Genomic DNA, 21,408 nt, shown 5'->3' on the forward strand with positions numbered 1-21,408 from the left:
CACTCCCTCTTGCTTTTTCTGCTTTTCTTTTGCTGAGTCTTAACTCTTCAGGGATTCACAGAGAGAAATCAATTTTGCCTGGCCTCTTTGCCTTTGGAAGAGAACATAGGCATATATAAATATTCACATGCGGCTATTTCAGATCCTCAGCTTAGGGACTGAACTAGTGGATGAGCTGTTCTTCTGTTTGATCATGAAGCCTGTATACATGTGTCTCTATGGATAATTTCAGTCTGTCCCTGAATCCCTCCATCCACAGACTCCTCTTTACTACCTTCTGCTCTTTTTAAAATGTCCTTAACTTTATGTATTCTTGTCTTGCTCCTTAACATCATTTTTGAGTGTTTTTTCTTTGGCTTCTTGCCTTTTCCTTTCTATTCACTCATTCCTTTTAAGTAAAAGATATCGTCAAGTTTTTTTCCCCTTCCTCTTTCTACCTTGCTGTTGCTGCTGTACTTCACATTAGAACTCCACACACTTCGGTTCAGCATTAATATTGCACATCCAGTGTTGTGCTTTTACTTTTAAAGTATAGACTGCAATTTAGGGTGAATTAATTCATAGCACAGTGTAAATGAATTTGTAATGTGGTGAGGTTAAAAATCAAAAGAGTGAATTGAATTCTAACCCACACAGAGCCCATACTATAAAACAAATACTCAAAATGAGGGGTGTAATGGTGCACTTGGAGAATACTCAGGGCCGCTGCAAAAAAACCCAAAACATGACAACAGGCACAAAAGAGGCACAGTCTTTGGTTTGTTGCAGCTTTATGGCACAAAAGAGTCCACGGGTTCCTTTATAGCAAAAAGGTTTTTATTTTTTAACTCAAGTTGGCAAAATCAAGTGAACCTGCTCCTCTTCTCCTTCACCGTGCCTCTGCTGCAGTGTTACTGTAAGGTCATGTTCACAACACCTCAGGGATTACTGAGGCATTCAAAAATGCTCAGTAAATTACAGTGTTTGCCATAAACGAACATTGATCAGACAAAAATACAAAAATACATGACATGTGGGGTGCCTGTTGATGCACAAATGACTGAATAATATTATGTAGAAATGTCCTGTGTCCCACAGGTAGTTACGGAGTGCACGCCCCCATACCCCCCCCCTTCACTGGTCTCCTTCACTGTACCGAAAATGTATCGAAAAATGTATCGAACCAAAGACCCCTGTACCGAAAACGTACCGAATCAAAATTTTTCTGTACTGTTACACCCCTACTCAAGATATAGATTTATTATCTAAGTTTAAGGTTAACTCACTTTATCCCCACAGGGGAATTTGGTGTTTGCATTTTACCTGTCCTAATACACACAGGACCTAGCATTAGCAATTAGCCTGAGCAGTGAGGGGTGGTGCAGTGGTTAGCACTGTCACCTCATAGCAACAAGCTCCAAGGGTCCATCAAACTCTGCATGGGTTTTCTGGGTACTGCCTTCCTCTCACCATCCAAAGACATGCACTATTGATATGTTAACAGGTCAACTGAAATCACCTGTACTTGTGAATGTGAGGGTGAATCATCGTTAGAGAATACTGCAATGGCCTGGCCACACATCCAGAGTGTGCCCCGCCTTCACCTGTCTGTAGTTGACGTAGGCTCCAGCCATGACCTATGGATGAATGAGATACCATTGAAGATGCATGGGAGTCAACTCCATGGCCTTAACCTATACCTGTTATTGATTTCAGGGGAAACCAGAGGACCCAGAACAAATCCCCATGGTGCAGAAAGAGCCCAGTCTAAATGGAAACTGAACAGAGAGCCTTCTAGCAGTGAGTCGTAAGTGCTAAGCCTATGCCAACTCTAGCTATGTTCAGGGAAAAGGGGAAGATTTGTCCCAGGGGAAGAATTTTAATCATATGCTTTTTTTGTCACAATAAGAACATATTAATCCTAAACAAATATGAGGATTAAAAAAATATAATACAGGCTACAGGCAACCCTGCTGCTGTAGTAACGCCAGGAAGTAAAGCTGGCAACAAACTGCCCACTATGTGAATGTATAAATTAATGGGATTATCAATATGTGGGAGCAAGTAAAAAGAAAAACAATTAAAAGCACTAAATGGTTAACCATCAAATCTTATAAGGTTAAATCCAGTGGTTTAGTGCTTTCATTATTCTGTTTTTTAATTTTTTTTATTATATTGCCATACAAAGGTCTATAGAACAAAACTGTCAGTGGTTTTCTCAGCTGATGATCCTATATCCAATCCAGTCCAATCCAATCCAACTTTATTTGTAAAGCACTTTAACACAACCACAGTGGACCAAAGTGCTGTACAGAAAAATAAATAAAAAACAAAATAATATGATAACCAAAATAATATCTGTCATCAGGGCCAGCCCAAGTCTTCATGGGGCCCTGGGCACAGTATGCTTTGTGGGCCCCTCACCACCTCCAATAATATCAGCTATTACCAGTTTTGTTTGCCCTTCTGTATGATGTATGATCTTTTGTTGCTCTTGTCATCACTGCAGAGGACCTTAGGATTAGTCTGACAGACTATATGGACAGGAACAGCATTTTTCTGTAGTTAATGCGCATGAATAAATGCAATACCAGGTCTGACAGAGGCAGGAACATGAGTCAGAAACACCTAGAAAGTAATATTACACTTTTTGTATGATTGTCACTGAGGTATCACATTAAAAAAAAAAAAAAAAATCAATCTCCATTGTTGGATATTTCAGTATTGTGATTTTGTCTGAAGAATTAAAACTACAGTTATGGTTAAATTCTGTTTGATAGTACAGTCCCCAGGTGGCAGGAAACACAATTCCATGCCTTACTTTGTTTGTCAAGTGTTGCATGTGTGAACAGGCGACAGTTTGTTAACAAGTACCATATTAATAGGTCATAATATGACTTGTTTACAGCTGGATTCTACTGCAACCAAGGGGCCAAAAAAATCAGTTAAAGCATATTTTGGTCCTTGTATAATTAATGTGGATTCACTAATGTAAGTTCTGTTTTAGAAACTGATTCATATTTCATTACTTTTCCTGAACTCACTCAAACTGAGGCTGTTCTCCCATTTTAAATACTACTCTTTATGGGTGTGCACGTGTAAACTGTGAGCCAGGCTTCATTTAAGAAGCATGCAATGATGGACCAAACCCCTTTGACAGCTGTCGGAGAGTAATAGGTTATATCTGATCAAACTATAACAAATGGAATTGCAGTTACAGTTAATGAGAAAAAAAATTGTTGAATTCCTGTAACTAAGCAAAATGTTGGTGATTACAAAGGAGGTTACATCTTGATATATTCTTTAAAGACCTTATGTACAGGATGTTTAGAGGGGGTTTTGCTTTATTGCCCAGTTTGAGGTAAAATATTTAAGACATCCATAAATTAATAAAGTACTCATACAATAATAATCCCATGTAGTCATCAATTATGGCTATCCAGTGTATGGTAGTGATCTATCTGCTCTCAGCTTGTTTTGCTGTGTTCGGGATGTTTCTGGCCGTGGACATTAGAGCAGTGTATGTCCACCTCCAGTCAGTAATAGCATAGTTCAGGTTGTGCAGGTGGGACTTTGTAAAAGTGTAGCTGTCTCTTCTCTCAGGTGCAGGTGAGTCAGTGAGATGAGATCAAATGAAACACAATTTTCGCAGCCGCTGCAGACAGGATGAAGCCATGCATTCAGTCATAGTATTTCCTGACCTTCTATGTGAAGGTTTGATCACATTTATTTGTGCTATAGTTTTATTTTTTTCCTCATAATGCAGCCGACTCTCCTTATTTGCTGTCAGGGTCACATGCTCACAGGTGCTCGACAGTCATGTGACAAGAACAAACAAAAACATGTTGCGTATTATACCTTTAAACATATCTTTAAAAAACTGTTAAAGGGGTTATATGTTGTATCGATGTTCCTAACTATCAACAATACAGTAAAGTTGTGAGTGTGCTCCCAGCAAATAAAACCACCAATAAATTAACATATATCTACAGACTGTATCACAGAAGCTCATTGTTAAAACACATCTGTATTATAGTATCATCAAGTTCTGCCCCTCAAACAGTAACTTCTTGCCAGTTATTTTTTTACAGTTGATCAAAAATAATTGTTTTTATTGCCTTGTATTCTTAATGTAGATTACTGTATCAGTCGATAGTTTACATTAAAGCTCTGTTAGCTTAGTTCTGTTTAAGACAGAAAACAGCCACAGAGAAACTACATATCACCTGTGTTTTTTGTGCAGTTTGTGTTGTCAACATCTGAAGAAGATCTGTTTGGAATCATCCAAACAAGGTCAGAACTGTCACATTTTAGTTTTAATAGTGGATCAACAAATGGTGAACTTAGCAGTTAAGATAATAACATTTCATAAAAACTTTATACCTTCATAAGCCTCATAAACTACCTCACTCTTGTAGAAGAAATGATATGATTTCAGCATTAAACTCCATTCTTTTACTTTGGTCACAACTTGAAAATTGTTTCCTACCTGTTCTCACCTTAACTCATCGCTTTCTGATGCTTCGGTCAAAGGCGTCGTGGTGTTCACCATGGGAGACCGGCAGTGACTCACTACTCCCTTTAGCGGACACTTAAATCCACCAGACCATTATTGTGAATAGATTCAGTGCACATTTTTACAATCCAATACACTGCCATAACTTCAGAGCTCATTATTCTAATGTATCTAATGTATAACATCAAATGGGATGTATCTAATACATATATTTTTTAATTTTTTATATTTTAATGTAGAGTTACTACTCATTGCTCCCTCAGAAAAGTCATCAAATGAAAAAGGTTGTATTATTTAATGAAATAATCCAAATAGTGACATGACCTTTTACATTTTTAACAGTAGTCTTTAACCTATTTCATTTTAAAGGAATCCTGTTTACAACTGTGTATGCACATAGACAGATTCTGCAGCCAACCAGTAATGCCCGGCCCCTCTACACTGACTGCTGGTCTGTTTGGTACTGATAACTGCTTCATGGATTTCTTTGGCAGATAGACCCGCCCCTCCACCTTTAAATCCGTGTGTCTTACTCATTCTCTCTCTCTCTCTCCCTCTCCCCATTGTCAACTTTGTTTTACAAACTGTACTGTGATACTGTCTCTCAGAGGCACACCTCTTCCCCTGCCCTAGCTGGCTGTCAGGCTGGATCTGCTGTGACAGTGGGCATACTTGGTGCACCAGTGGACACACATACACAGAAGCACACAGTTGCCACGTGCGAACAAACATGCATAAATATAACCACTACTGCAAACAATGAAGGTGGACGCTGCACATACTAACTCTGTATTTGACCTCACCTTGACCTGACAAGAGACACCTCCCTCACACCTTTAAAGCTAACACGGCTCGACAGGTGTGTGTATGTGTGTGAGTTTGTGTGTGTGCGTACGCTAGCAGTCATTCTGATGCATATTTTATATGAGGCTGCTGAGTGTACGAGTGAAAGTAGGACATGATGGAGGCCAAAATATATCCTGGTTAAATGTGGGTGTGTTCCTTTACCCTGCAGTAGATGAATGTGCATACTTATTTCATTACCTTTTTTACATTTTACCCATTTTCCTTTTCTTTCATTGCCTTATCATTCAGCCTCAGGGCTCATTTTGGAGCTCTGTCTATTAGCCGCACACACACATGCACATAGACAGATGTGCATACACTCACCCCGACAAAAGAGAAGCAAACAAACACAGTCCACCTCAGCCATTTGAGGACACTTTCTGTTTAATGTTATTTATAAACAGCTTTTGAGTCTGGCATTGTTTGATAACCACATACAAACCATTTGGGTTGCACAAAGGAAGAGAGGAGAGGAAAAGAATACGGCGATAGAAGAGGAAGGAGGGAGCAACAAGGGAGGAAGAGAAATGTGGAAGGAGAGGGAGAGAATAAACAGAAAGAAGGGAGGAGGGGATGGAGTGATGAGAATCAGAAGGAAAGAACAGATTCAGAAATGAGTAGGACGGAAAAGAAAAGAGTATGGGCAGGAAGGTTACAGTGCAGTTTACCATTTACCTGGAATGAGTCAGCAAAATGAAAAAAATAAAAAAATAAAAGAAATAATGATCATAACAAAAAAATAGCAAGTTCCCCGTTTAGTTTTTAGGGAACCATAGAGACACAACGGAGTCAGTTCCTCCATTTTTGTCTCCTTTTTTAAATCTGTCTTTTTTTCCTGTTGTTTTTTCTGTTATTTATTCATTTATTTAATTTTTTTTAATTTATTATTATTATTATTTTTTTTTACAAAAGTCATCCTCACATGAACAAACAGACACAATTTACATCACCTCTGGGTTCACAGCAGCACAGACAAGGTCACCAGTGGGGGTCTCTAATCCTACACGTCAGGAGAATGACACCAGTGACAGGCTTCTGTTCATCCCCAACATTTAGATAGATACACACAAAAAGGCTGGGCTCAGTGGGAAACACACACAGGCAGGGTATAGATGTGGCCCCTGCTCTCGGATTCCCATCCAAATGGTGTTTTTATTTTTTTTTTGTTTTGTTTTTTTTTTCACGGTCACCAGCAAACCAAACCTAATAATGTTTTGTGCTTTTGTTGGCATGACATGATTTTGACATGTTATCCTTTGCATACCGGGGCAGCTCATTCAAAATAGAATTTGTCAGTTTGTAATGCTTTGTAGCGTTACTGGCTAGTTAGCAGTGAGGTACCCAGTTGGCCCTTGTGTGTCTGTACATGTTTCACCTAAAATGTATGAACTTTAGGTGGGTGACTGCAATAGTTCACATCAAAGTCTTATCTGTGGAGCTGGGAGTTGGAAGCTCCGGACCAACAAGGGCTTGTATAGCAATAAGAGGAAAAGGAAAGCTGTAGACTTGATTAATTGGGTTTACTGAGGGACGTGTGTGCTTGAACTGCTTCAGTTCATAGGGCGCAGTGTCCCATAGTTCTTAGTGTTCTCTCAGTTCTTGTTATTTCCTGAAGAAGAACCCAGAGCCAAAAGAAAAAAAGCAAACAAACAAACGAACAAACAAAAAAAAAAGAACTCTGGGATTCATTCTCCTTAGACATAGCAGCTTTAGATTCCAGTTCTCCAATCAGGGCTTACAGATCATCAAGTCCATCTGTTTTGGAGCGTACTTAACACAGAACAGACAACAAGAGAGAAATTCTGTAGCAGTCAGTTCATTTTCCCTCGGGTGAACATCACAGATTTTGCGCTGATTTCGTTTCCATCTTCAGAAATTGATTGAATCACTGCAGGTGGATATATTGCAAAATTGTGTTGGTCAGCAGTTCTTCTCCCTGATTGAAAAGGTCTACCAGATACCAGCAGTTGAAAACATCCGGTGACTATTTGGACTGAATCATCTCTGCTTGAAGAATGTGGTTTTTTTTTTGTTTTCTTTTTTCTCCACTAGCCTCCATTGCATGATAGAGGAAAGTGCATAACAGTTTGTGGGAGTCAGGAAGTTTGTCAGGAAGTCTCAGCTTTTCCTTGGCCCACGTATATTTACCTTTCAGGCTCATTGAGGCCTCTGTTTGGTAGCCAATGAGGTCGAAAAGTTAGCGAGACAATCTTTTACCTCCTAAAATTAGCCCTCATTGGCCGCTCATTAGGCACACTTACTTCGTTCTACCCGCATGGCTTTAGTGGTTTCTTCAGTGGACACACACTCATACAAACAGTGACACAGTAATCACCCATTCAATTGGTTGCTCATTCAGACTGACTGCGACTAGTTGGAACATAAAATGATAAGGTCGGATGGCTTATAAATTGATGGGAAGCAAATAAAAATTACACCTTTTAAGAGCTATTTGTGGTTTGTAGACCATACACATGTGTCACAACTGTGGTAGTGTTTAGACTTTTACAGGACTTTCTCACACTTCAAACCAAGGATACAGTTATACAGCATTTTAGGAAGTTTACCCTGCTGTAAGACATGGAAGTGAAATTGCTTTACTAGCACATATAATGGCTGTATAGTTATTACTGCTAAAATTCTTCATGACAACTCATTTTTCTTCCACTTGTGTGTGCAGGATTTTGACTGGAACTTAAGGTACTGTGGAGTGACAAGTGTGACAATTATGAATGACTGTGTCTTTGTCTCAGCGGGAGTGACAGATGGAGTGTGTGCTGAGAGAGGACTATTGTGTCAAGAGGGCTAAACATAGAGACTGAGCCTTGAACTGTTTCGATCCTTATTCTGTGTTCTTCTGGAGTCATTGGCTTGTTATTTCATGTGGCTGTACAGTTTTTAAGCTTATATATAAATTCTGTGAAGCAATTTATGCCACAAAGACAAATGTAAAGTTTTCCTGTTGTTTCCCATGGTGACATCATCAAAGCAATGGGCTAAATAGTTTTCCCTGACTTCCACATTTTGATTATGACTCATAGAAATCGCTGCCTTGAAACAGCAGGGACACTTCAACAGCAGATATTTGATAATGTTCTTTTTACACAGTCATGTTCACACACAGTTACGCACACATGCCTCATTTGAAGAGCCAGGGCAGGGTTGTTCAGAAGAGTGAATCATAAGTTTCCATCACAAGCGTAAAAATGTCCATGTCCTCAGCGTAGGATCAGAGATAAAAGTGACAGCAGCAGGGCTGGTGGAAAACAGAAAATGGAAACTCCAAGGTGGGACACTGCTGTATTATTAGCTCTCTGGACCCCAATTGGTGGGCCAACAGAAGTTCTTGGAATACACTTATTCTTCCTCCGTGCAGTGGCAGATAAGTCATATTTACCTCCATCTGGAGTGTAGTCTTTCTCACTGTCCTCCCTTAAAACCTGCACTTCATTGAGCCCACCTTTTGCCTTGCGGCCCCGACGGGTACAGTTTCTGCGGCCGCCCTTTGGTGGTCGAGGCAGGGGTGAAGGTGAGGGCAAATTGTACTGATCCCCATGGGGTAGGTACGGCCGCTGATGGTGGTTGTGATGGTTTCGATGACGGTTCAGATGGTTCAGAGACTCTCCCTGGTCCATGTCCCCTCCTGGGCCAACACGTGCATGGCCCTCACCTGACATGCAAAGGGGTAGCTGCTCTTTCTTCAGCGTCTTCAGATCTTTCCCTCGTAGCTCTGGCGGTGACGAACACATCAGCTCTGAGGTGGAACCTCTGAATCTTCGCAACCAATCCCAAAGTGAGAGGGCTTTGCAGTCACATTCCCAGGGGTTGTCGTTGAGTCGCAGATACTCCAGGGCTGGAAGCAGGGCCAGGGTGGCACCAGATAGCTCAGTCAGGGAGTTGTTAAACAGAAACAAGGTGGTGAGGCGCCGCAGGTCATGGAAGCTCTGACGGTCAATCCACTGGATTCGGTTCTGATGGAGAAGCAGCCGGTCTAAGACTCCCAGACCACGAAATGTGTTCTGCCGAAGGCTCCAGAGGCGGTTGCCATGCAGAAAGAGATGACTTAAGTTCAGTAGGTCTATGAACAAGTCATCCTCCAGGAACTCTAACTGGTTGTCCTGCCATGAGATGGGACACATGAAGGACAAAAAAGTGAGTGAGGGACTGACTGTCAAGTCAAATAAAGAAGTACAATATTTCACAATATTTGTTGTCAGTTTTCACATTGAAATGGAGAGAGTATAAATAATAAATACTGGTAAATAAATAAATATTATTTTTTTATTTCATCATTTGTTCAAGTGCTGAGGTGTCTGCTTCACAGGTGAGATAGAACATTTTTACATTAACGTGTTTGATTGAATTAAAAAGAAAATCTGATAATTGGTCATGGGTGATAATTGGGCTATCTGAAGATAAGCAAATCAACAGAAAAATAGGATATACCAAACTCCTCTGAATTTACTGGTAATTTCAAAGTCCGTACTTTCTCATATAGGGTGGACATTGATGTTTACATCTTCAGCAGCCATTAGATAGACAAGGTGTTGCGAAGTGTTAACAGGGTTAGAGTTGATTGCCTTTGTCCTTTTCAGCGATGTATTTGAGGTCAAGTGAATCTTCTCAAAGGCAGGGGAATAATGGATAATAAACTCAGCTGACTGCAGTTTTTCTGTATGTATGATGAGCTCTTGTATCATGCTGTTGTCCAGTAAATGACGCAAGAATGCTGTCAAATATTCATGCTGTAACCTTTACCCCACTCAATCAATATCAGTTGATTTTACAATCAATGAAATGCATATCAGAACCCTTCAGAGCTTTTCTCCTCATAAACCTAATATGTAATTAATGCAACTACATCCTGAATCCTAGATTCATTTTCCATAGAGTGGTTGACCACAGCAGCTGAACTGTGAGTTACTTTAGTATGCTGTATTGTGAGGGATGCTTTGTGGTATTTTCCCTGCACTCAGGATAACAGCTGAATTTGATCAGTGTCCAATTCATAGGCAGTAAGTGCTGAGTGAGGCTGATGGACAGATTATACCATAATGCGATTGTGGTTGCAGATGCAATATACAGTGGAGATAAAAAGAGGCTGTTATCCATGTACCTGCAGGTAGAGATACTGGAGATTATGGAGGGCTGCAAAAATCCCTGGTGGGAGGCTGATCAGGCCACAGTGGTATAGGTGCAGCGCATGTAGCCGACCCAGGCCCATGAACGTGTCTGAAGCGAGGGCCTTCAGGTGGCGGTTGTCACCAAGGTCGAGCTCCTCCAGCCGGTCAAAGCCATGAAAAGTGGAGGGTTGTATGTAGGAGATGTTGTTGGAGTAAAGCCACAACATGGTGGTGGTGGGGGAGAAGTGGCCGCGAAGCAGCCGCTGAATTTTGTTGTTTTGCAAGAAAACACGCTCGCTCTGGGCGGGGATGCCCTCGGGCACAGCATGGAAGTTGTGGGCCTGGCAAGACACGGTGCTTGGTGAAGTGTAGCAGATGCAGTGGCGAGGGCAAGGCAGAGAGAGATCCAGGCCACACAGCACCAGAAGTAACTCCACCCCACCATAACCTGTGAAAGGAGAGGACAAAAATGAGACAGAGATACAAAGACATCGAGGAAGTACGAGGGAGAAAGACAAGCAGAATTAATTGAATTCATACAGCGGCTTCTGTTATCACACGCATCTTGAATGAAACACTCATTGCTCTCAGTTTACAAGGACAACAATAGGCATGGTTCAGTGCAGACAAATTACACCGGCTGACACAAATCTCATACAGACACACTAACACGCGCACACACACATTCCGGTATTTTACATCATCCTCAAACCATTTACCCATAACCTTGCCCGCCTTTCACTGTCTTAATCCTAAACTGATTAAACCTTTGTATTCTGAAGTGTCAACACTATATTTCAACACTAACTAAAGACAGCACAGAGAAACATAAAACACACCATCTAGGTTTGCGTACACTTTTTGGCTGAGTGTGTTTATCGTACTGTAGGATGACTGTCACTGTGCGCATTTTTTTTATTGATGTTTCCATCAGACCGATTTTGACAATACAGCACATACACACACCTCACACAGCGTCCTATCACAAACCACACAGTGTTATATCCTTTGGTTATCCTCTGACGGCCACGAAAAATCGATGTTTCTTCTGCTTACAAGCGAACACGCACCACACCTGTAACACATTCCCACAATAAGGGAGACTGAGAAAGACGGATATAGGAAGTGGGAGAAAGTGGAGGGTGAAGTGGAAAGCATCTGCAACATGCCTGTGAAGTGGATATTACTTTTTGTTGTCAGATTCTCCTGTATCACACTTTTTATTTATGTGTTTGATTTTTCTTTTCACTTATTTATTTATTTTTTCCTTTGATCATTCAAGTGTTTGATGCAATGTTGGGCTGGAGAGAAAAGAGAACAAGATAAAGGTGTTAAGCGGGGATGAAGACATGCTGAACACTGAAACACTTTTGTAATGCAGAGCTAGAAAAGACAGAATATGAACAGCCGGTGTGTGTTTGTGTGCGTCAGTGAAATGGACAGATGTGACAGACAGATGTCAGGTTGACCAGGACACCGCTGCTCTGGAAGAACAACATGTTCTGAGATGTCAAGAGAGGACAGAGAAGCTTTATCCTGCATAGTCTGTGTGTTTATCTCTGTACACTTGTGTAACCATGTGCACACAGGTACAGAATGTATGTGCTGGCATCTGTGTGTGTGTGTGTGTGTGTGTGTGGCATTTCTATGAAATGTCTTGGTGAAGCAGTGTCTCTTTGCAAGGCTGACCTTTTCATCAACAATGAGGGAAAAAAAAATCAAATATGCCAGACAACAGCTTTCAGTGTGGCAGCCATACCCGTGTCCTGTTGAACCAATAACGAACCATCAAATAATGTGCAACTGCCTTTAGTCCAGTGTGAAATAATAACACTCAGAAATACATTGGCCACAGTAAATAAAATAATTACATGATTAATTACTTTCAAAAATGAGTTTGTCATTTTCAAGAAAAAGCCTGAATTTAAAATTTCACACTTTACAACTTTTCATATAAAAGCCAAAGATATAATATCTTTTTTTGTAAACAGAATAACTTTAGATAATAGATTACATAATAGGAAACACAATTCAAACGCAATAATCTTGAGCCGGTGTTTTTTTTTTTTTAAACAATGATTACTGAAGTGGAAAATATTTTATAACATTTTAGAAGCCAACAACTGATTAATATTATGACACTATGTGCTGTTATGTGTTTTTGACCTTAGAAATTATTGAACTGTTGAATTAAAGAAGTCATAATAATGAATAGCTAATTGAATAAATACCTCTGGGTTAATATCAAACGAAATATAATTTATCAATATATCTGAGACTAAAAATCTATTTAAAAATAAAAGTGAGTGAATCTAGGTGTGATTTTATTTTTTTTATTGTAATTTTTTTTTTCCCGCTACATAATTGGTAAGGTTTAGAAGATAACTCACTTTATTATGCCTGTAGTGAAATCCATCCGCTGCATTTTACCCATCCTAAAATACATAGCATCTAGCATTAGCATTAGCTCATACCTCACACATTACCCGTGAGCTGTCACTGAAGTTGCTCTGGGACCAACTCCAGATCTTCATCAGTACCGTGGTCAAAGGCATTGACAGAAGACTTAACCTAGGTATACCTGTTTTTAAAGTTAGTAATTCTCAATCTCAAAAGTAATTAGTGCTGGGATACCTGATATTAGGTCTCTGCTGCTATCGGAGCCAGGTTTTATCAGTACCGATAATTTATTTGTAAAAAGGTCCTGTTATTATTAATCGCTTAATCATCTATTTATATATGGTTTGAATGAAAATGAAACCATTATTTCAAAAAATTAAAAATAGCCCATACTGAAGGTTAGAGTATTATAACTGAAAATAATTACTTTAAAAATACTGAACATGGTAGAGAAAAATATGTGCCCATTCACAAACAACCATTCACTCACATTCACACCTACAAGGATATAGATTGATTAGTTAACCTATTGATGTCCATGTCTTTGGACTGTGGGAGGACAGTGGGAGGAAGCCAGGATACCCAGAGACAGCCCACTCAGACATAGGGAGAATGTACAAACTCCACACAGAGAGGTCCAGATGCTGGGAGACCATGGTCCTTACCACTGCACCACCACACCAAACCAAATAACCAAACCAACACAGGTAAAGACTTTATCTAATTGGTGGTGGTCTGTACATCAAATAGAAATATTTGCGTAATTTGAGCAGAATTTTCCACATGTGTGTTTTATTAAGTTTGCCCCCTTTGATAATGTGATATGTATTATGTATTGATGGACACACTAATGGGTTGTCAGTGGGTTGAATAATAAATATTGAACAATGATCAATTCAGATTTATTATTGATGGGTGGACATGCTGCAGTGTTTTTAATACAGGTTTGGAGTAGTCTTACACCCAGCCTGAAGTCTTCTTTTCTCTCCTTGTTTCACACAGTTTTTTCTCTGTGTCTATAGGGTTGAACGGTCAAACATTATAGTTATTAAGTGCAACATACAGTGTGTATTCAGTTCCTCGGGGTATCAAAATGATTTTATCTCTGTTCTTTCCTCTTCTTCTCTCTCCTCCTCTGCTTTATCTGCCCATCAGTGTTGCCCTTTGCTTCATGCTTCTGTGCCTTCTTTCTCCACAGCGTTCGCATTTCCTTCCTCTGCAGCTTTATCTCTGTGCGCCGCTCGGCCCCGCCTGCTGGGTCTGTTAATTAGGTATAAAGCTGCTATCTGCTGTTCTTCCAATGAGAGTGTAAATGTGATGTGTCTGTGCATGTCTGTTTAGTATCTGCCACTTTGACTCACATATGTTGTGTCATATGCTTCTATCTGTCACTAAATTAAATAACTGATGATTTTCTCATGGCCTTAAAAAGCTTTTCCTAACCTTATTCTTCAAGTTTAATTACATGGTTTCAGCTAACCACATCAGTAAGAATTGTTGGTCCTAATTGATGGTTGACAATGACATTTAGTTTTCCTATGTGTGAAACCAGCTCTTCCTCTGATGGAACTTCTTTCTGAGAAACTGTGTGATGTTTTCAGCTTCTTTTTATCTGAACAAGTCAATGTAGAACTGCAAATCTGAAACCCTAGGAAGAGATCATAAAAGATAGCACTCAAGTAGCTTGAATGAATGCATGTATAAAAAAAATGGTAGATTGAAAATGATTAGTCAACTAGTATGTTTTTTTTCCCCTTTGTGGGAGTTTACTGACAGCAAAACTGTGTGAGTGCTGTGTTGCTGACTGAAAAGCGATATGATGAGTTCTTCATTTTACAGTTGAGATTTCTGCAAAAGTGTGCAGCATTAAACCATTCAGTGACACATTCTTACTGGTCCCATTAACTTTTTTTTCCAGATTCAAATTGTCTCCAGTATAATTCTGCTTGACATGTACTTGTGATGCATCAAGCTTTATTTTGCCTTTCCAATTGCTCTCGCTGCTGCCTTCTGTTTACCCCCGCAGTCTTTCATTTTTTCTCTTTTTTTATCACCATCTTTTATATCTCACTTTCTCTCCCTGCCCTCTGCCCGTTTCATTTTTTCCAATCATGTCCTTGCCGCTATTCATTGTGTAATATCTTGTGCAATATATACTTGAATATTAGAAAACACAGGCTGTTAGTAGGTGAGCATGTCTGCATGTAAATACACATTTCCCATCTATGATAAATTTGTGCAGATTTGTGTACATTGCTGCTTGCAGATTAGCTGTGGGTGTTTAAAGTTTAGAGAGTAAGAGATGGAAGTGATGATATTAAAGGGAAAAGCTGCTGACTGCCATATGGCACTGACACAGGGGGCAGCAAATCTCTCACCAGCTTCCAGTCATTCAGACACTTCATTTATTATTCACCCAGAATTTGTGATCTCTTTTGACTTGTCTTCCATTCTTACTAAAGGGCAGTGATTGTAAGGAAAAAATAAGCTTTTTAATAAAAGCATAAAACATCAGGAAGAGACTCATAGATTGTAAAAATATGATTAAGAAAAAAAAATTCAGCCCCTTCATTGACATCAAATTACAAGTGTTTCAACAATTAAAATAAGTTTTTACCTTCTTTACTGCAAGTCAGCATAAACCTGGATTTACTACTCTAGGCTTTTGACTGCATTCGACTGCAAAGCACTGGCTCAGCCCAGAATACATAAATAGACAACTAATTGCAAATCAGCAATTAGCCGAGGCATCAAGCTGGCATTAATCCAAGCCGCAGACCTGTTAAAGCTTCCAGTAAGGAGCATCAAGGTGCATAAAAATCTGTTTCACCAGTAATTCTTTATGACGTCTTTCCCAGTGTAATAAGGTTGAATAGGAGAATACATCAAGGTGAGATTCCATTAAAGCAATTAGGCCCTTGTGTGAATCCGTAACACAGGGGTGTAATAGTCAAGTTAATTACTAAAAAATGCCTTGCAATTTTCGTCATCTGGGTCTCCTACCAAACAGAAGTGAATGTGGAAATCAGCTTCAGCAAAACACTATTACAAGTAAACAGATATTAGTGGAGTTACTTAATAAATTTCAGTGTGAATGCTCTATCTACTAGGCCTGTAATGGTACACAAAATTTTTGGTTTGGTACGTTTTCAGTTTTGAAAGCCAAGGTTTGTTTTTTTTTCGGTTCGGTACGGGAAGATAGAAAACCCCTCAAAATGTCTTTAATGCATTTATTATGAATTTTTGAATGTTTTTCCCCCAATTTTTGGAGACAATAGAATATCGAAAAACAGGAATAATATAATTCTGCTGCTATAAATCAAAGAAAATAACATAAATAAAATATTACTAAATGAATTTTAAACATTGGTAGCAGGCAACAGAATAAAGTGCAAGAAAAAGTGTCCCCATGCATAGCGATACAGCAAATTTTTAAAAAAATAAATAAATAAATATATGTATGTGTGTGTGTGTGTGTGTGTGTGATCTTTTTTTGCACTGTCTTTATGCATGCACACTTTTTCTTGCACTTTATTCTGTTGCCGCCTTGACCGTTGAATTTCCACCTTGTGGAATGGCTTCAGTAAAGCTATTGGAGACGGCTCAGTGAGAAGCCATGGTTTGTTTATAGTGGGAGATGCTCAGTAATTAAAGCTTAAAAATGAACACCTCACACCGACATTTCCAGACCAATCATTCTCAGTAAGTCAATAGAAGCTTTCTTGTGCAAATAAGGAGACTTTCAAGAGACAAAATAAGTTGTTTTTTTGTGTTCCACCTCTGAGTTGTTGGTTTCATCTAGTTGTTGACTTGTGGGTTGTTAGCAAGCTGATATTACCTGTCAGTGTTAGCAACAACATTCTATCATGAAACGCCAGTGCTTGGGTGGATTAGGAAGCAAACTAAACATTGTTTTGATGGCAGAAGAGTCAGTGAATAATTCTATGTCAATCCTATTTGGAGTCTCTGGTTGAGTCTCAGTTTAGAGCTGTAACTAAAGGGTCCAAATCAGGACTGAACACACACATGCATGTGTGTGTATGTGTATGTGTACATATATATATATATATATATATATATATATATATATATATATATATATATAAATAAATATGTGTGTGTATATGTATTTTATATATATATACACACACACACACACACACACACACACATACATATATACAGTGGGGCAATAAAGTATTTAGTCAGTGACTGATTTTGCAAGTTCTCCTACTTAGAAAGATGAGAGAGGTCTGTAATTTTCATCAGAGGTACACTTCAACTATGAGAGACAAAATGAGAAAAAAAATCCAGGAAATCACATTGTAGGATTTTTAAAGAATTTATTTGTAAATTATGGTGGAAAATAAGTATGTGGTCAATAACAAAAGTTCAACTCAATACTTTGTAACATAACCTTTGTTGGCAATGACAGAGGTCAAAGGTTTCCTGTAAGTCTTCAGCAGGTTTGCACACTCTGTAGCTGGTATTTTGGCCCATTCCTCCATGCAGATCTCCTCTAGAGCAGTGATGTTTTGGGGCTGTCGCTGGGCAACATGGACTTTTAACTCCCTCCACAAATTTTCTAAGGGGTTGAGGTGTGGAGACTGGCTAGGCCACTCCAGGACCTTGAAATGCTTTTTACGGAGCCACTTCTTCGTTGCCTGAGCGGTGTGTTTGGGATCATTGTCATGCTGGAAGACCCAGCCACGTTCCATTTTCAATGCTCTCACTGATGGAAGGAGGTTTTGGCTTAAAATCTCATGATACATGGCCCCGTTCATTCTTCCCTTAACACGGATCAGCCGTCCTGTCCCCTTTGCAGAAAAACAGCCCCAAAGCATTAGGTTTCCACCCTATACTTCACAGTAGGTATGGTGTTCTTGGGATGCAACTCAGCATTCTTCTTCCTTCAAACACGAGTTGAGTTTTTACCAAAAAGTTCTATTTTGGTTTCATCTGACCACATGATATTCTCCTAATCCTCTTCTGGATCATCCATATGCTCTCTGGCAAACTTCAGACGGGCCTGGACATGTACTGGCTTAAGCAGGGGGACACGCCTGGCGCTGCAGGATTTGAGTCCCTCTCGGCTTAGTGTGTTACTGATGGTAGCCTTTGTTACTTTGGTCCCAGCTCTCTGCAGGTCATTCATCAGGTCCCTCTGTGTAGTTCTGGGATTTTTGCTCACTGTTCTCATCATCATTTTGACCCCACGGGATGAGATCTTGCATGGGGCCCCAGATCGAGGGAGATTAACAATGGTTTTGTATGTCTTCCATTTTCTTACAATTGCTCCCACAGTTGATTTATTCACACCAACCTGCTTGCCTATTGTAGATTCACTCTTCCCAGCCTGGTGCAGGTCTACAATTTTCTTCCTAGTGTCCTTCAACAGCTCTTTGGTCTTGGCCATGGTTGAGTTTGGAGTCTGACTGTTTGAGGCTGTGGACAGGTGTCTTTTATACAGATAACCAGTTCAAACAGGTGCCATTAATACAGGTAACGAGTGGAGGACAGAAGAGCTTCTTAAAGAAGAAGTTACAGGTCTGTGAGAGCCACAAATCTTGCTTGTTTGTGGGTGACCAAATACTTATTTTTCACCATAATTTACAAATAAGTTCTTTAAGAATCCTACAATGTGATTTCCTGGATTTTTTTTCTCATTTTGTCTCTCATAGTTGAAGTGTACCTCTGATGAAAATTACAGACCTCTGTCATCTTTCTAAGTAGGAGAACTTGCAAAATCAGTGGTTGACTAAATACTTTTTTGCCCCACTGTATATATAATCTTGAATATGGCCCCTTGAAATCAGTTCAAATATTTTGATAAAATGGATCACACCACTTCAGATGAAGACCTATGGTGCTACAGCAAAAAATTATAGCCTCCAATGCTACAGACCATAGCAGAAAACACCATCAGTTTTAGTTTCTTTTCAGTGACAATGAAACACAAAATACCATTCGCTGTAAATTTGTGACTTATATACTCAAATAATAGCAATATGTTTTGCATGTCTTCCAAACTATGAAAAATAGTCCCAGACAAAACAAACCAATGTGAACAGGATCCATATCCGTTTGGGCAGTCTGTATAATTTGACTGAGATGATCGAGCACCACACATGGTAAAACACTGTTTGCTCTTGGATCATAATCACAGGTCTGATGGTGTCCTTTTGTCCTGCCGGGTGGAATACTAGCATGGCTTTCACTTTGTATCCATAATTGTCTGTTTTGGCAAGTGTAGCCTTTTTAATCAACACTTTTTTTTTTTCTTTTTCCCTTTTTCGCTCTCTGTCTTTGGGTCCAATTCCCGCTGGTTGTTTGTCTAAATTCTCATCTTAGCTTCCCCTGTTAGATATTTGCTGAAAGCTTCATCAAGCACAGCCAGAGTTCAATTACAAGAGCCATCTCCCTCTTCTGTCTCTCTCCCATCCCTCCACACCAGCACACCAGTCATCATCTGCACACAGAGAAACACACACTCACAACAGCAAAAAAAACAAAAAACAAAAAAAAATCCCAACAAAAAAAAAAAAAAAAAAAAAACAACACACACACACCTACAAGCGGAGAGACATGCTGCTTGTCAGGCCATCGTCACAACAGCCTTCCGACTACAAGTTGGCATGTGGAGGAGACACCTGTCAGTCACTCCGGCAAACACAAGGAGAAAGTAACAGTGGGGGATGTTTAAAAAAAAAAAAAAAAAGTGGGGTGGGGTGGGGTGGGGTGGTGTTGAAGGGGGGAGGAGTGGGCAATATCATACTCAAAGGGAATCAGGAGCTCTTAAAACATGAAAGCAAAGGCAAGGGGAGAGAGGAACAGTGTGGCGGTGTGGGAGGGAAACAGAGCAGAGCGACTGAGACTGTAGCTAAAAAAGGATGATGGGGATGACAGGGATCTACTGCGCAGCGTAGACCATTATATAGCTAGGTGTGTAAATGTATGCCTGCTCTGCACAGTAACTTAGCTGTGACTTTCAGTAAAATTGCCAACTAATTCTATGACCTTCTGCAGGGGACTGGCATAAGCACTTGTAAATTGATTACACATAACACACATGCAGACACAGATATTTCAGTAGACTGGCACAAATATAGTCTTTCAGGTGTACACAGAGAGGCACTTATGGACATGCAGTCAACCTGAATTAAGTGGCATTGGCTGGATTTACAACAAAAAAGAGCAAGCGATAAACACGGATTGAAAAAGACTTTGTGATTTACATTTACAAAAATGCAGAGGAGGCAGAGAAGGGTGAGGGAGTGACGACGGCTAGCTCAGACACTCAATATAGATGCTGCTCCTCTCTTGTTGGTGGTTGATTTAGCTTAGCATAATCCCAAAGATCATTTAGCGTTGCTCATTCAAATGGTGATAAATCTCTGGCAGAGTTAATGAGAGATTTAAATGGCGTCATTGCCTCAAAGACACAGCTGAAATATCTCTGCACTATATAATCCTCTGCTCTCATGTAATATAGTACATAACCATTACATCCATCTTCATATTGGAGACAAATCAGGTCAATACTGCAGGCTTTGCACCAGTGCTTCTCTGTGGCCTAGGAATTACTATTAATGTGTTTGTGAAACTTTCTGTTGTTTGCAATTCCTCAAAGAACAAAGAAGACAAAAAAATTAAACAAAGATTGTAAGTCAATCACTGGCCAACCAAGGAGAGTAGGAGTAACAATTGATTTCTTAAAACAGACATGAAGTCGTTGCATCCTTCTCGAATCGTGATCCTGTCTGAATTTTGATGGATGTTTACAAAGCAGCTTAGAAGCTGGTGTTGTCACTGGGATTGAACTTGAAGAAAAAAAACTTTGCTCTTAAGCAAAAGAACTGGGTTACTGTTTCAAAGGAAGGCAAGTACAAAAAGAGTTTATACAACTAAATCCAACAGAATAGTTCAACAGAGTGAAGTATCTGCTTTATTGTTTGATTTTGGACAAGACTTCACAGCAGCGCACAATAATTCTTTTGGTGTCATTGGGAAAAAATTGCCTAATTTAAACAGTTTATTGTTGCACCTTAGTGTTTGATTGTCCAGAGTTTCTCCCACTTCTGTTTTTATACTAATTTATTATGTATAGTGTGTTTACTCTTGTTCTATTTTTTATTCTTGTGTCCTATTTATTACTTTTCTATAATAATTGTACCTTCCAGCGTAATGCATGTAGTCTGAGAGGGAACAAGAATTGTATTATCTTCTCTGGACTCTGTTGTTGGATGTAGAACATCTGCCCTGTGACTTTCTGGTGACCTTGGACAGGGAGGAGGTTAATGTGACCGACAGCTGTAATTAGCCTATCGGTTGCTGTTGAGATTCTATCTGGTGTGACTTTTCAGGCATGAAACAGTCAATCTTAATATTATGTGTGTGTGTACATATATATATATATATATATATATATATATATATATATATTTGGGATGTTATGAGAAAACTGCAGTGGATGGGTGCAAATTCTGACATCTTTTGGTTTAATTTTGGCTCCTGGATCTTTAAATACAGTCCTTTACAGGAAGT

General features: G+C 39.5%; 1 protein-coding gene across 1 annotated transcript in view; it reads right to left on the reverse strand.

Annotated features, from left to right (window-relative positions):
• Window positions 1-5,707: 5,707 nt before the first annotated feature.
• Window positions 5,708-21,408, reverse strand: part of rtn4rl1a (reticulon 4 receptor-like 1a) — a 123,184-nt gene continuing 107,483 nt past the window's right edge. Inside the window, exons 2-3 of the mRNA XM_030154493.1 lie at window positions 10,458-10,912; window positions 5,708-9,459 (exon numbers count right to left, since the gene is read on the reverse strand). Coding sequence (XP_030010353.1) covers window positions 8,560-9,459; window positions 10,458-10,912 — 1,355 coding nt within the window. The 3' untranslated portion in view covers window positions 5,708-8,559. The remainder of the gene's footprint in view (window positions 9,460-10,457; window positions 10,913-21,408) is intronic.

Source organism: Sphaeramia orbicularis, chromosome 14 (assembly GCF_902148855.1).
Source record: "Sphaeramia orbicularis chromosome 14, fSphaOr1.1, whole genome shotgun sequence".
NCBI lineage: Eukaryota > Metazoa > Chordata > Actinopteri > Kurtiformes > Apogonidae > Sphaeramia > Sphaeramia orbicularis.